This window comes from Zalophus californianus, chromosome 1 (genome assembly GCF_009762305.2).
Source record: "Zalophus californianus isolate mZalCal1 chromosome 1, mZalCal1.pri.v2, whole genome shotgun sequence".
Taxonomy (NCBI): domain Eukaryota; kingdom Metazoa; phylum Chordata; class Mammalia; order Carnivora; family Otariidae; genus Zalophus; species Zalophus californianus.
This window is the reverse complement of record NC_045595.1, coordinates 5,491,312-5,506,884: the sequence shown is the minus strand read 5'-3', so window position 1 is coordinate 5,506,884 and position 15,573 is coordinate 5,491,312. Positions and strand designations below refer to the sequence as shown.

General features: G+C 55.2%; 1 protein-coding gene across 3 annotated transcripts; it reads left to right on the top strand.

Annotated features, from left to right (window-relative positions):
- The first annotated feature begins 244 nt into the window (after positions 1-244).
- On the top strand, positions 245-12,225 carry MARCHF2 (membrane associated ring-CH-type finger 2). 3 transcript variants are annotated; one of them, XM_027587724.1, is made up of 5 exons: positions 245-380; positions 3,757-3,984; positions 7,826-8,021; positions 9,404-9,613; positions 11,626-12,225. In XM_027587724.1, exons 2-5 carry the CDS (start codon positions 3,809-3,811, stop codon positions 11,782-11,784), a joined length of 741 nt encoding a protein of 246 aa, XP_027443525.1. In that variant the 5' UTR covers positions 245-380; positions 3,757-3,808; the 3' UTR covers positions 11,785-12,225. The 3 variants fall into 3 exon arrangements, with proteins under 3 accessions (XP_027443525.1, XP_027443528.1, XP_027443527.1); XM_027587726.1 differs by having other exon boundaries at positions 250-380; positions 3,662-3,984; XM_027587727.1 differs by lacking the exon at positions 9,404-9,613.
- The last annotated feature ends 3,348 nt before the right edge of the window (positions 12,226-15,573 follow it).

Here is a 15,573-nt window from a genome sequence, read left to right as displayed (position 1 = left end):
CAGGTGGCGCCATCAACTCCGCTCGTGCCCCCCGCCGGGATGGGGCGGGATCAGGGTTGGGGGTGGAGCCGGAGCTGGGGGCGGAGTTAAGACGCGGTGGGGGCGGAGCCAGCAGCTGCGGCGCCGCGGGGCCTGTGCGGCCCAGGACGTCCCTGTCGCCTCCGGCCCCGCCTCCCAGGGCGGGACGTGCACGGGGATTGGCTAGTGCGGGCGACAGGCGGTCGCCATTGGTCCGTGGCACCGTCGGGTCGGCGGGCGGTGTCCGGACGCAGGTGCCGGCCGGAGCGGAGCTGGCGGCGCTGACGGGACCGGCCGGGCCGGGACCGGGGCCGGGGCTAGTGGAGGGGCCTGCGCGGCCGCCCGGCCCGGCCGCGGGTCAGGTAGGCACGGGCGGGCGGGTGGGGTTGGGGGGGGGGGGCGCGGGTCCGCGGGCCGGCCCCGGGTTCGAGGCCCGAGCCTGGCTCCCGAGCGGGACGATCAGGTTCAGACCGTCGGCCTCAGCCTTCTCCGGAACGGGGTATCGCAATTACCGTCTCGAGGACGGCGGGAGGTCCCCAGGACCCGGCACACAGTAGGTGCCTCTCCGAGCCTCGGTTTCCTCAGCTGTGAAACCGGGTCATCCCAGCGCCAACCTAATGGGGCTTGTTGGGAGAATTCAGAAGGTGGCGGATGAGGAAAGACCCTTGCACAGAGTAGACTGTCAGTAAGCGCCTTCCTCAACCTCCTTCCAGCGGGGCTCTGCCTGGAAAATAGTAAATATTATAATGACCCAGGGACCGTCTACAAAGGACTTGCTTAGCGGAGTGCCTGGCTGTTAGTGGGTGCTCAAAACGGGGTAGCCAGAATTTATATGATTCTCTTATTTAGTCCTCTAGGGACCTTAATAGGTGGAAGTACTAGAAATGTTCCCTGTTAGATGAAGAAATTGAGGCTCAGAGAAGTCTTTTCTCTTGGGGCCATACATCCAAGGAGAGCAGAGCTGGGCTTAAACCTGGCCTCCAATGCAGGGCCATGCAAGGACTGCAGGACACACAGGAGCCTCTCTCTGGTGAGCGAGGAGGAACGAATGCATTTTACAGGCTCCACATTTCTTCTAAAAATAATAGCAGCATTTAGTGCGCACTTACTGTGTGCCAGGTTCTGGCTGTGCCTTGTCTCATCAAACCCTCTAACAGCTCTGTAAGCTGATGACAGTAATCGTTAAGAAGAGCTAATATATTTACTGACTTCTTAATAATTAGGGGTGTACGAGCGGGGTATGGTTATGACCTTCATTTTACAGGCGAGAAAACTGAGGCCCAGAGAGTGAAGCAGTTTGCCTGAATGGGCACCGTTAGGGCCCTCTGACTCCTCTTCCTGTAGTTTCTTGCCCTCAGGGAAAGGACGCTGGACAGGTTGCTTTGCCTCAGCGCCACCCCAGGTGGGCCTAGACAAGGACAAGCTTTGCCGGAGGAATTGAGCCTGGGGGCTCCTTCTCAAGAGTCCCTCAGCAAAGTCCATCAGCTCCATCAACTTACTTGACAAAAGAGAAGGATGAGGCCCAGAGAGGCCAAGTGGCTTGTTCCTGGACACACGGCATCAGTGACAGAGTCAAGATTTTAAAAAATCCCGGTCCTCTGAGTCCTAGACCCACTCACTGGTCTAAGTTCAAATCTTGGTCCTGTCCCTTCTGAGCTGTGTGATCTTGGGCAAGTAGCTGCCCCTCTCTGAGCCTCAGTCTCTTCACCTGTCAAATGAGGGTAATTATTAGATTTATGTCATAGATTTGTTGTGAAGACTCAGTGAAATCTATCCCCAGGCATTGGGCCAAGTTCACTTGAGGCATCGGCTCACTCGCAAAGCCCAGCAGCCCCACAGCTGAGTCCGGCCTTGAGTTTAGCCCCTTCCAAGCCCAGGCTTCTGTGGTTTGCACAAGCCTCTAGCCTCTAGACATCCTTGATTTCCACCATGGGCCCTGGCAGACCAAGGTATGGGGGTCAGGAGGGTCCTTCGCCCTTGCTCTCACAGAATAGGGGCTGAGAAATGAAACGCAGCAACTTTGTGCCCAACACAGGGCAGACGCCAGGGACGACAGAGTGCATGTCCAACCTGGTCCCCCCTTCCCAGAGCTCACCGAGAGTGAAGAAATAAGAGCGCTTCAGGGAGGGGCACATTCCACGAACACAATAATGTGGTCACCAATGGCACTTTGGCCAGGATGGTCAGGGAAGGCCTCTCCAGGCAGGTGATCTTTGAAGGGGATGCTTAGGGCAACTGTTTAGAGTTCAGCGAGCTTCTCAGTACCCAGCATGCGGTAGGTCCTTAACGAACTGTAGCTGCTGTCATAATTTTGATTTTCAGGCCTTGCTTTAGCAGATTTACTGATGAATCTCCCCCCCCCCAATAGTAACAGAAATGGCAGAGCTTAATATATGGGAGCTGTGATGATTCTCGGAATGCCCAATTCCTTGCAGGAATGTTAAGGCTGATGCTTGGAGGGGTGAGAAGAATGGATTCCCCTCTATGAGCCCAGAGGCTTCCCTGTTGACCTCTGAGCTGGAAGTTCCTCGAGAGGGATAGGAGTGCACACAACATGCCAGGCCCCCCGCCACCGCTGCCCTGGGGATGTTATCTGGGCCAAGCAGTCTTCCTCCCTGCTTCTCCTGCCTCTGGGCTGATATTTGCTTATCTGGCTGGCAGCGGCCCAACTGTGGAGGCTCCGGAGGGCACGGTGGGCCAGGAAGGCTTCTGGCTGAACTGTTCAGAGGGTGCTGCTCCGTGGGCAGATGATGGCCTTGGTGCAAAGAGTTAGTCAATCACTTACTCTGGCTTTTCCCCTTCTGTCTTAGGTGTCAGATTTGGCCGGCAGGGGTTGGTAAAAGCTGACTAGGGGGTGCCTCACTGAGTGTTTCTGGCATCTCTGGACTGCAGCTCCTGGAGACAGAGGCCTGAGGATAAGACCTCAGGGACCCTTGGCTCCAGGGTTCCTGTGTTGCCTCTGTTACTTCCAGGAAGTTCTCAGGGGAAACACACAAGGTCTCACTGGCTCCTTCTGGGACGGGGGTGGAGGCTGCCAAGGGTTACTTTTGGCGGAACAGACCCTAGAGTAGGGGGGAGAATAGTGCTGAAACCCCCCACCCAGAGAAGACTTGAGGTCGCTGCCTAAGTCTCCGGCCATCTCCCACTGCTTCTCCTTGAGGACACGGGCATGGCTTGGATTACCTGCTCCAGTAGGAACAGAGGCTGCCCGAGTCCTTCCCAGCCTGCGTCGTTTTCCTGAAGGCCTGAGGTGTCCAGGAGATATCAAACCAGGATGCCCCATCCTGGTCTGTTTGCCCAGGTTTCTAGCTCAGTTCTGCCCAACTCCAAGGCAGGCTCACATGCTGTGAGCTCAGCCGTGGAAATCCAGTCCAAGGAGAACAAGTGTCTAGGTGGTCAGCGGGCAGGGTTCTAGCCCACAAAAGCCCCAAGCACAAGGCCTGGCACACAGCAGGCACTCAGTAACTGTTCGGGGCCCTTACCGGGTCTGGAGAGGTGATGCTGGGGGTGGCCTACAGGCCTTGAGGGCTGAACCTGGCTGGCCCTTCCCAGGAGGGTTAGAGGTAATAAAACCAAGCCCCTACTGTGCGTCAGGCCTAGGCTGAGTTACAAGTGGCATCTCATTGAATCCCCCATTTTACAGATTGGGCGACTGAGGCTCCGAGAGCTGCATTCAAACCCCGGTCAGCGTTTGGCTCGATATCCTTGCCCTTAACCTCCCTACCGGCCTCTCCCCAGGCTCCTGGGACCATGGGCCTCAGGCCCTGAGGACGCAGGGCTCCCTGTGGCCATGACGACGGGTGACTGCTGCCACCTCCCTGGCTCCCTGTGTGACTGCTCGGGCAGCCCTGCCTTCTCCAAGGTCGTGGAGGCCACTGGCCTCGGGCCACCCCAGTACGTGGCGCAGGTGACTTCAAGGGATGGCCGGCTCCTCTCAACCGTCATCCGAGCCTTGGACACGTCAAGGTGAGTGGCGCCCGAGCAGGGGTCTTTGCCTTCACTCGCTTTACTCTCTGGGCCAAGTGATTTTCTTCCAGTCTGGGGTCAGAAATCCAAACATCTAGAGGGACCAGGTGGGCGAATAAACCAAGGAAAGGGGCCCCAGTCATAACTGCAGTGCAGATACAGAGGCCCCGGCTGGCCAGGTCTGGTTCTCCAGGAAAAGCGGAAATTCCAGATTGTCAGGTGGAATCTGAAGATTAGATGGTGGGAAGTAGCTCATAGTTTGGAGAGGCATGATAAGGAAGTGGTTCACGGTACAGGCTGTGGATTCGCAGCACCTGGGCTCAAATCCTGCCCTGTAGCCCCTCTCCCTCTGGGACCCGGGACAACTTACTTTACCCTCGTCTCTTGGAGGTGGGGACACCTTCCTCATTGCATTGTTCCGAGAGTCCCTTGCTGTGGTCCATATACGGTGTCTGCCCACAGTTTGCCACCTCGTATACATTCGATAAAAGTACTGTATTTAAGCCCTGGTGCGGGCCTTCCAGAACCCCATGTGAGCTGCCCCTGCCTGGTTTGCCAATTTGTCATCATTTCCAAGGAAAAGAGTTTGAGGTAAACCCTTCAAATCTGAATCTGAATCCATTTTCACTCATGTGGATTTAAAACAGCCACCAGGTTGGCTAAGGGAACAAGACTCTGAGTGATATCTTTTTCTTTTTAATTTTTCAAGTTTTTCGCATTGTCATCAGGTTTATCTACTAAGATTTCATTCCTAAGTTCTTTTTCAGTTTTGTTTTTTAATTGTGGTAAAATATAGATAAACTAAAATGTTCCATTGTAACACTTTTTAAGTATACAGTTAGTTCAGTGGTACCCTCACACTGTGGTGCAACCACCCCCACCACCTGTCTCTAGAACTTTCTCCCCAAACTGAACCTCTGTCCCCATGAAACACGGACTCCCCGCCCCCTCCCCCACCCTGCGCCCACCATTTCCTCTCTGTCTCAGCAAATGTGACTCCTCCAGGGAGCTCCTAGAAGTACAATTGCATGGTATTCATCTTTCTGTGACTGGCTCGTTTCACTGAGCTTCATGTCGTCAGGATTTATCCGTGTTGTGGCCTGTGTCAGAATTAATTCATAAGCTGTTCATTCCAACATCCAAAGAAGCAGATGGGAGGCCTTGCAGTGCTTTGGAGGGAGCTCACTGCCATTCACCCTCCGAGTCTTTGCTTGGCGTCACTTCCGGCAGGAAGCCTCGCTCAAGCCCAGATGATATGGAGAGTTTTCCTGGGCCTCCTCCGGGGTGTGGGTTTTTATGCTCGCATCTCCATCAGCCTCCTTGAAGGCAAGACAGAGTCTGTGCTGGGCAAACCAGGCTGGGAGCGAGGGGACATTTGGTAGGGTAGGGGGCCTGGGAAGAGGCTGACCAAGGCTAGGGTGTCCCTACCTGGAGTGCCTGAGGGGCACTGAGTGAGCTGACCCCGCTTTGCCCCACCCTCCTTCCTGACACCTGGGAAAACTGAGGCCCAGAGGGAGGCAGACACCTGCCAGTGTCACTGAGCATTGCTGAAGCTTGAACCCGGGGCTCCTGCTTGGGTTGGAAGGGGAGAAGCTCGTTCAGTCCCACCAGCCAGTCTTGCAGTCCTCAGAGGCAGGGCAAGAGGCAGGGAGCAGAGAGTCCCTCAGTGACCCCCCTGATGGTAAGGACAGCCATGCCCGCAAGACCACCAGGCCCTCTTGATCTGCTCCTTGGCCTCTTTGCTCATGGCTTCTCCCCTCTGATTTTTTTTTTTTAAGTCATCTCTACACCCAATGTGGGGCTCAAACTCATGACCCTGAGATCAAGAGTCACAGGCTCCACTGACTGAGCCCGCCACGTGCCCCTCCCCTCTGAGTTTTGATAAAACTCATCCCAGACCTGCCCAGGCTGGGGACCAGGGCAGAACCACCCTCCCAGAGAGAAGGCTGCTGTTTGTCCAAAGGGTTCTCATCCTCTTGAGCCTTTGGCGCTCTGCCTACCAGCCCGTGAGCGAGCCCAGGCCCTCCTCGAAGCTTCCCAGAGCACATCTGCACCCTCAGCCCTTCCTTCCTCCTGGCCTTCCCCTGCTGCCCTTTCCACGTGGCTTCTGCTGGCTTCCTTGCCCACACTCCCCCCTCTCTTGCTCTTGGAGTGTGCCCTGGGCAGCCCCACTAAGGCTCCCCCTGCCCCACTCCTGGTCCATTTCCTTCTCATCTGTGCCATTTGCGTTATTTTCCTGCCAGAACTTCATGAGTGAAGGCCGTTTCTCTTGTCCTGCTGTCTGGAACGGTGTAGGCAGCGTAGCATGGCCACTGAGGGGGACCCAGGCCCCAGCTTTGTGGGCTACTAGCCGTGTGAGTTCACGCAAATGGGGTCACCCCTTGCTGCCTCAGTTTCCCCATCTGTGAAAGGAGGGCAAAATAGCCCCTTCCTCGCAGGTTCCCTGGGAGAATAACAGATTCGTCCACGTGCTGCCCTTGGAACAGGGTACGGTCCTTAATCAGTGCTCGGCAAGAAGTCAGGTTTCATTTTGTTTTGTTTTCTCTGAAGTGGTTTTTCGAAAAAAGTAGGGTTCCCCGGGACAAACCCCAAACTGACATGGCCCTTCCTCAAGGTTCTGGTTCCTTCCACTTCCTGGGGTTGGCTTCCAGAGCAGGGATTCCTTTCCTGTTAACTCTGGGCAGGGGTGCTGTGGGATCAGGGTGGAGCCCGGTACAGCCTTTTGACATCATAGGGGACGGCACAGGATTGACAAGAAAGTAGCCATGAGAGGTCCGCTCAAGGTTTTGGCTTCAAAGCAGCCAGGCTCTGCCCCACAGCGGGAGACGCTGAGGAGGCAATAGAAAACAGTTTCTGAGGGGAAACTGGTGTTATCTGGAAAATGGCCCTCCTGCTCTGCCTCCTTCGTGTGTTCCTGCAGTCCACTCTCCGGGCAGAAATGTTTGGAAAACAATGACTCATGTGCTGGACAGCCTCTGTGCCCACCAAGGCCACACCCCCAGCCCTGAGCTGGCCCCCCAGGAAGGACCCAGTATCCCTAGAGACCGGGCTGGGGCTGAGGCTTCCCTGAAGTGGCTTCCTGTGGAAGCTTGTTATGTCTGTCTTCTGAGCCTACCTAGGACACAGGAGCAGGGGAACTACTCTCCCTGGATGCACATGTTTCTCAAGTAGTGTGGCCTTCAGGTGAGGCTAGATCCAGGGCCTCTGGTGGTGTCCTTGAGAATCTGTCTTTCCCTGTCGCTTGGCTCTGCTTTCCTCTGTTTGGCATCATTCACAGACTCCACATGGGGACCAGACTGCTGCCATCAGCTCCAGACTTACATCAGCCTTGCTGTCTCTAGTTCTGGAGTTGAGGGGGCGGGGAGAATTTCAAGAATTAATCACAGTGACTCTGATTGCTTCACACATGCCTTTCCCTGAATCAGTCCTGGTGACCAGGGGTGTGTGGTGTTCTAATCGGTCAGGCCTGAGGTCATCAGGGGTGTTGTCAGCTCTGCTCTAGTCCTTGAGGACCGAGACTTGAGAGGGGTTTGGTTGCCCGGGACGGTTAGGGGAGTATTGCAGGGAAAGGAGAAACAGACACTAGATGGGCAGCTGAGATGCTTGCCCTGGGCCTAAAATGTGCCACAGGACCCCTGGGGAGGGAGCACATTGCTGCACTTTTGGGAATTTGGGAAAGCTTTACAAAGGAAAGGAGGTCTGGAGCTGGGCGTTGAAGGATGAGTAGGAGTTTGCCAAGTGGCAGCGCAAAGGCAATGCTGACCTTATGATCCAGTGGGCAGCGAAGCAGGCATAGGCAGGAAGCTTGGTTGTTGCTCATGCGCTCTATCTCTGTGTCTAGCGATGGTCCCTTCTGCCGGATCTGCCACGAGGGAGCGAATGGGGAGAGCCTGCTCTCTCCATGTGGCTGCACTGGCACGCTGGGTGCCGTTCACAAGAGCTGTCTGGAGAGGTGGCTCTCCTCGTCCAACACCAGCTACTGTGAGCTGTGCCACACGGAGTTTGCAGTGGAGAAGCGGCCGCGGCCCCTCACAGAGGTACGCCTGGGGGCCCCAGGTCGGAGCGGGCAGGGGGCAGGCAGACAGGCCTGGGGCTGGAGGAGGGAACTGCCCGGGAGGATCCCTCTCTATGGAGTGGACCTCCTTCTCCCCCACCCTCATGGTAGATTCTGTGGATGGGGATGGGGAACCAGGCCGAGACCCCCTTGTCCCCTCCCTATTCGGTCACCCCTGAAGCTGAGACCTGAAGAATGAGGAGCCAGCAATGCCAAGGACCTGAGCTGGGGGAGGGCAGTCCTGGCAGAGGGCACAACAAGTGCAAAGGCCCTGAGGCCAGGAAGAGTTCGGCATGCTTGATGGTCCATGTGGCTGGAGAGGTGGCTCTCCTCTCGAGTTGCAGGAAGAGGAGAGTGGCCTGGAGGAGGTATTGGCAGCTACTCTGGGCTTTGTGGGCTGTGCCCAGGAGCTTAGACTTTAGCCTGAGCGGCATGGGTCAGGCCCGAGATGAGCATTCTCGGGCGTGGTGGCTGCCGCCCTGTTCTCCGGAGCCCTGCTTGGCTGCACGGGTGCCCTCCGGACTCCTCCGGGCCTGCTTGGAAGGGGGCAGCTGAGCGCTGTAGAGTCATGTCGCTGGGCTGGGGGTGGGCTCTTGGAAAGGCCCCTGGCCCGCCCCGGGGTGGCTGGGCGTTTAGGAGAACAGTAAGGTGGGAGAGGCAGCGCCTGCCTCCACCCCTTCCCCCTTTGCCCTCGCCCTCCAGCCACATGGGCCTCCTCCCTGCTGTACTTTGCCCAGGCCACATACTCCCATATCAGGGCCCCACATTTGCTGTTCTGCAGCCTGGGGCACCGTCTCCCCCGTTCTTCATATGGCTGCTTCTGCTCATTCCGTTCAACTCACGGTCTCCTCCTCAACAAGGCCGTCCCCTCCCCGACGATCCACCCCATTTCATATCTCTTGCACTAGCATGGGAGCTCCAGGAGGGCAGGGACCCTTCTGTTCCGTTGACTGGAATTACCATGAGTGAAGCCCACTTCTCTCACCCCTTCATCTGCGGGGGCCCTGCGACAAGACCCCCCCAGCCAGACCCCCCCCCCCCGGCTTGCAGTCCTGGCTCTGTGGGTGACCAGTGAGTTTGCACAAATGAGTCCGTCCCTCTGTGCCCTCAGTATCCCCCGTCCGTACAATGGGGGCACCTAGCAGGGCCCAGGAGCTCATCATAGGCTCAGTAAGTATGTGAGGGAAGGAAAGTACAGAGGGTGGTGCCCGGTCGGAGGCTGGTCCTGCGGGGCCTTTCCATCCAGATGGGTGTCTGCAGGTAGAGGCGCAAGGCCTGGAGGTCCCGCACCCCCATCCCCAGGCCGGGGCTTGTGGGAGGGCGGTATGAAGCCCGCCTCAGCAGCTCCTCCCCCCACCCCTGCAGTGGCTGAAGGACCCGGGGCCTCGGACAGAGAAGCGGACGCTGTGCTGTGACATGGTATGCTTCCTGTTCATCACGCCACTGGCTGCCATCTCGGGTTGGCTGTGCCTGCGCGGGGCCCAGGACCACCTCCGGCTGCACAGCCGGCTCGAGGCCGTGGGGCTCATCGCACTCACCATTGCCCTGTTCACCATCTACGTCCTCTGGACGCTGGTGAGTGGCTGCCAGCTGGAGGCATCTGGGGGTCTCTGGTTCAGAGCAGGCTGGCCAGGGCTTTGGGCAGAGGCTTGGGGGCCTCCCTGCCTGCCTCTGCCCAGGTGGAAGCGATTCCCAGCATCTCACGGAGCTCCAGATTCTGAGCCCAGCCAAGGCCCAGGGAAGCCATGGGTCAGGGGTGAGAGATGTCCCCATCTACTCCTGAGAGATGAGGACACCTGACTGGCAGTATTGACTGGAGGCCTGCCATCCACAAGCTCAGCAAGACTAGCTGGGGTCAGGGGAGAGGGAGGCTGGGAGGGAGAGAGGAAGAGCGAGACCACAGAAGCCTGGGAGAGAAAGAGCGGGAGAATGAGAGGGACAGACCGACAGGAAGCTGAAGAGCTGGAGAGGGAAGGCCGCTGGGGTCGAGAAGGACCGGGCTGGCAGCCGTTAGGACCCTCGTCCCAAGAGGAGCCCCCCGGCGTCATCTCTTACGTCTAACCACTGTCGTCTAGCTGCGGGAGCGTTCCCGGCTCAAAAAGGATTGGCATCCACTAGCAGGTTTTTTCTTATTTTTTTTTAAAGCAAATAGTATGAAACCATAGGTACTGCTTCGTAGTCTGCTTGCTTTCGCTTTGCTGATGTCCTTTTTTTAATTTTTTTTTAAAGATTTTATTTATTATTTATTTGAGACAGAATGAGAGAGAGAGAGAGAGCATGAGAGGGAAGAGGGTCAGAGGGAGAAGCAGACTCCCTGCTGAGCAGGGAGCCCGATGTGGGACTCGATCCCGGGACTCCAGGATCATGACCTGAGCCGAAGGCAGTCGCTTAACCAACTGAGCCACCCAGGCGCCCCTGCTGATGTCCTTTAAAAAAAAAGGCAGCCACCCAACAGTTATTCATGGTCTGGATGTACAGTATTTATTTAACTAATCCCTTTCGATGGACACCGGGATTCTTTCCAATATTTTCTTCCTCTTCCTTTTTTTTTTTTTTTCCTGTTATGAACAGTGCTTTGAGCACCGCCTGTGCACACGCCTTCTTGGAACTCGCTTGATCAAAGACCCTGAACCATTGACATTGGTTTAAAAAAATTTTTTTTATAGACTTTATTTATTGGGTCAGTTTCAGGTTCACAGCAAAATTGAGCAGAAGATACAGAGAGTTCTCGTATAACCCCATCCCCATCCCCGGCCTCCCCCGCCATCAGTGCGGCATCAGAGGGGCACCGCCATTACAACAGAGGAAACCTACATCGACACCTCACTATCCTCCAGAGCCGCCGTGGCTTACATTAGGGTTCACACTTGGTGCTGTACATTCTATGGGGTTTGGACAGATGGATGATGAATGTAGCCACCATTATGGTATCGTACAGAGTAGTTACACTGCCCTAAAAGTCCTCTGGCTCCGTCTGTTCATCCCTGCCCCGCCGCCAGCTCCTGGCACCACTGATCCTTGTACCCTCTCCATAGTTTCATCCTTACAGAATGTCACAGAGCTGGAATCATGCAGTCTGTAGCCTTGCAGCCTGGGTCCTTTCCCTTCGTGACCTGCATTTGAGGTTCTTCCATGTCTTTTCATGGTCGGAGAGCTCATTTCTTTTTTTAGCACTAATATTCCCTTGTCTGGATGTCCCGCGGTTTATTTGTCCACTCACCTCCCAAAGAACATCTTGCTGGCTTCCGAGTTTGGGCAGTTCTCTGACCCGGTGACATTTAATCCCTTCCAAGAGGCTGTACCACTTCAGTCCCATCCTGGGAGAAACAGAAAGGGAGCTCCTTGCTCCCTGCCGCCGAGCCCTGCACTTTGCAGGGTCCCGAATGCTGGTGGCGAGTTTTTCCAAGTGAGTGAATGGGTATGTGTACACAGCCCGTGTGAGAGATGTATGAACGCTGTCTCTGCTTCTGGAAGCATGAGCCTGGCCCTGGTTTGGGCCAGAGCAGGTGCCACCTGGGCTCAGTGTCCCTCCCCTGGGGTGGAGACCAGTGGCTGGCACTCCCACCCACCCCCACCCTACCCTGCAGGTCTCCTTCCGCTACCACTGCCAGCTATACTCTGAGTGGAGAAGGACCAACCAGAAAGTTCGCCTGAAGATCCGGGATGCAGATGGCTCCGAGGACGCCCAGCACTCCTCACTGGCAGCAGGACTCCTGAAGAAGGTGGCAGAGGAGACACCCGTGTGAAGGCCGGGCCAGCAGGGCCAGAGGCAGCTGGTGACGCCCTGGTATTTGGAAGGACAAAACCGCCCGACCCTTCCTGCACGGCCGGAATGCTTCTTAGGCCAAGAGACACCAAGCGAAGCTGATTTCTGTGATCCCACGTGAAGATACTGTCCAGCTCTTTTGCACACTGTGGTACATGAGGACAGATGGACGTGGCCCTGAGCTGCGGACAGAGCAGGCACCCTGATCTCGTTCTGAGGCCCACCCGGCCCCCTTGGGGGCCAGCAGCCATGGCCGTAGGTGAACCAGGGCGCCCACGGGGCTGGGAGGTTCCGCAAGCTTCTTGCACTTCTCTGCACCTGACAGGCTCGCTTTCCTGGCACCCCTCGACTTTATAAAGTTGCACTGCGTTTCAAAAAAACCCACCCCCGAATGAATAAAAGGAACCCTTGCTGGACAAAACGGACTTGTCAGTTACATTTCTGAACCGAGGCCTCAAAGGGAGGCCCCTGAGACCTGAAGGGAGTCAGGTTAAAAAAAACAAAACCGGCCCCTTAGCTGGTTTTGAGGGATCTGTTGTGTAAGCCTGGAAGAAGCAAAGCCTGGGTTTTTGAGTGAAGAGCAGGTAGCAGGGTTATATAATAAATGATTTAAAGTAAACACACGTAAGAAGAACAGTTTCCATTTACTTTGCATCTAGAGTGGGCCAGATATTATGCTGGGCCCTTTATTCTCCTAGTCACTACACTTAGCGAGGGTTCCCTGGTTCTGAGCCTTCACAGGTGTCCTCCCTCTGCCCATCCTCAGTGGCAGGAATGGCTGTCACCTACAATTTACAGAGAAGATTGAGGCTCAGAGCAGGGAAGCCTTTGTCTGAGGCCCCACGGCTCTAGGAGGCAGAGTTAGGGTTGACCCCCTGGTCCACATGGCTCCAGTGTGGAGCGTTCTGTGTCCCCTTCCGGGAGGACTCAGGAAGAGAAGAATATGGTCATGCTAGTAATAGCATCTACTTCTTTTTTCTTTTTTTTAAGATTTTATTTATTTATTTGAGAGAGAGAGAATGAGAGATAGAGAGCACGAGAGGGAAGAGGGTCAGAGGGAGAAGCAGACTCCCTGCCGAGCAGGGAGCCCGATGTGGGACTCGATCCCGGAACTCCAGGATCACGACCTGAGCCAAAGGCAGTCGCTCAACCAACTGAGCCACCCAGGCGCCCAATAGCATCTACTTCTTGAGCTCTTTCTGAGCTTTGTACATTTGAGGGTTCCTTGCATTGAGCCACATTTATTACTCAGAGCAGATCCAAAAGGTGGGTTCTGGGGTTCTCTTATGAATCCCATTTGCAGATGAGCAAACGGAGGATCAGAGCACTGGGGTTACTCACCCGAGATTCCACATCCTGGTTGGGCCTAGCACAGTATCTGGCATGTTCTCTTGTTTACTGCATGAATGCCCGTCTGCTGTGTGGCTCACCCAGAGAGGGAGAAAAACCCTTTCTGCCCTAGATGAAGAACATGGGGGAAGCCAGCCTGGCCACAGCGGGGGAGGAAGAGCAAAGGGCAAAGGCCTGGAAGCTGGAAACTACATGGCCTGTGGGAGGAGCAGCAGGGCAGCTGAGCCACGCTTGGAGCCCTGAGATTCAGGGGCAGAGGGGCGGGAGAGAGGCAGCTGGAGAGATGAGCAGGTGTCTGCAGAACAGGAGCATACCCGGTGCCCCAGCTCAGCTGGCACTCAGGGCCCTTCTCATCCTTGTGGCTTTTTACGCTACACAGGCCTGGCACCCACCTCTCCAGGCCGACTTTGGAACGTGCTGTCGCTGGAGAGAGTGCAGAGGCCCCAGGATGTGCCATCATGAAAAGAGAAAGCTTTTTCCTTTGCAGATCTCTTCTAACACTTTTATTTTATTTATTTATTCTTAAAGATTTTATCTATTTATTTGACAGAGAGAGATACAGCGAGAGAGGGAACAGAAGCAGGGGGAGTGGGAGAGGGAGAAGCAGGCTTCCCGCCGAGCAGGGAGCCTGACGCGGGGCTCGATCCCAGGACCCCGGGATCGTGACCTGAGCTGACAGCAGACGCTTAACGACTGAGCCACCCAGGCGCCCCAAACACTTTGATTTTTTAAAGATTTATTTATTTGAGAGAGAAAGAATGCATGTGCATGCAAGCTGGGGAGAAGCAGAATGAGGGAATCCTCATGCAGACTCCCCTCTGAACGGGGAGCCCCGATGCAGGGCTGGATCCCAGGACCCTGAGATCATGACCTAAGCCAAAACCAAGGGCTCGACACTTAACCACTTAACCGACTGAGCCACCCAGGTGCCCCGCTTCTGACACTTTCAATTACAGTGAGGAGAAAGTTGTAGGTTGGTGCTAAGCAGTCTTTAATGACCCTTAACTCTAGCAAAAGAGAGAGCAAGTCTTGGGTTCAGAGCTGTTGCTGTGTACACAACTGAATTTCTACTTTAATGGCATCATCCTCTTATTTTTTACAAGAAACTATTTACAGCAAGTTTTCGATATGTAGTGTTATGTAAGGCACAATTTAAAAACATTTCTTTAAAGGAAAAAAATGGGTGTCAAAGGAAAGTATGAAGAAAATCACAGTTCAGGAGATGGCAAAACCCAGGAATGTGGGCACTGTTGGGTTAAGTCAACCAGCCCATAGGAACCTAGCCTGAAGTTTGTCTCCTCAGCCAGGGCCTGGCTTGTTCCTGATTTCCAGTCACACTCACTGCACAGGAAGGGACTGGAGAGACAGGTGGCTTCATGTCCCCACTGCTTTGCATTTGGACTCTTTTCACTCATTCTGACAGACTGTTGTGGCCTCTTCCATCATCTCTGAGCCTTGCTGAGCAAGGGGATTCAGAGGTTCGGTGAGGCTCTGTCTGCCCCAGGGACCCCTCCAGTCTAGGAAAGGTCTAAGGGAGAGGAAAGTAAGCTTAGATACCAGTGCAGCCCCGGGAGAAGAGCTGGTGTGCACAGGGGATTTTAGTAGAGCAGAGGGGCTGTGGGAGGAGGAGGGCCTTGGAGATGGCTGATAGAAGGAAATTCTATGAGACAGAGGAGTTTGGGGAGTATGTGGGAATGGGGGCCTAGCCCCCGTGTCAAGCTGGGCTACTGGATTTCTTCTCTGGACCTGGAATTCTCAGCCTGGGTCAGAATCGCCAGGCTGAATTAAGCACCTAGGACAGTGTGGCAGATGAGATATTCCCCCAGAGCCTGATGATATGTAGCCATTCTGTGGGAGAGGGGGTAAAGAAAACCTTCCTTTTGTAAACCTAGAGAGAGTTCAGTGGTTGGATGGGAACTTCTCCAAGATTCAGTGAAGCCTTTCAAAGTTCGAGAGACACTGGGGAGGGGGGTGCTTTGGGAAAGGGAGCTGGAGGCCTCTGAACGCTTTCCTGGGCTCTGGTTTCTTCCCAGGCCAACGCGGTTGCCCCAGGACACAACCTGTAACAGCCCTTGAAAACCTGTTTCTGGACAGAGCCAATTCTTCAGGACAAAGGGATCCAGGGGCAGACAGAAAGGAGCCCCCGTTAAGGTTAATGGGCTCTCCTGGCCTGTGACTCGTTTCTTCTATCATGTTGGGATTATTGCTTGTTCATTCACTCCAGAAACATCCGTGAGCACATACTAAGTCCCCAGCTTCATGTTTCGGTTGTTGGTTAACGGGTTCAGTGAGAGGAACTTAGGCCATGAGCTCTGCCCTCAGGAGCTCCCAACCCAGTGGGGAGGCAGGCCAGACAGAGCCCAGGTATTCTTGGTGCAGGATGATACTTGCTTAGGGAGACAGCATTTTGCACAGCAGT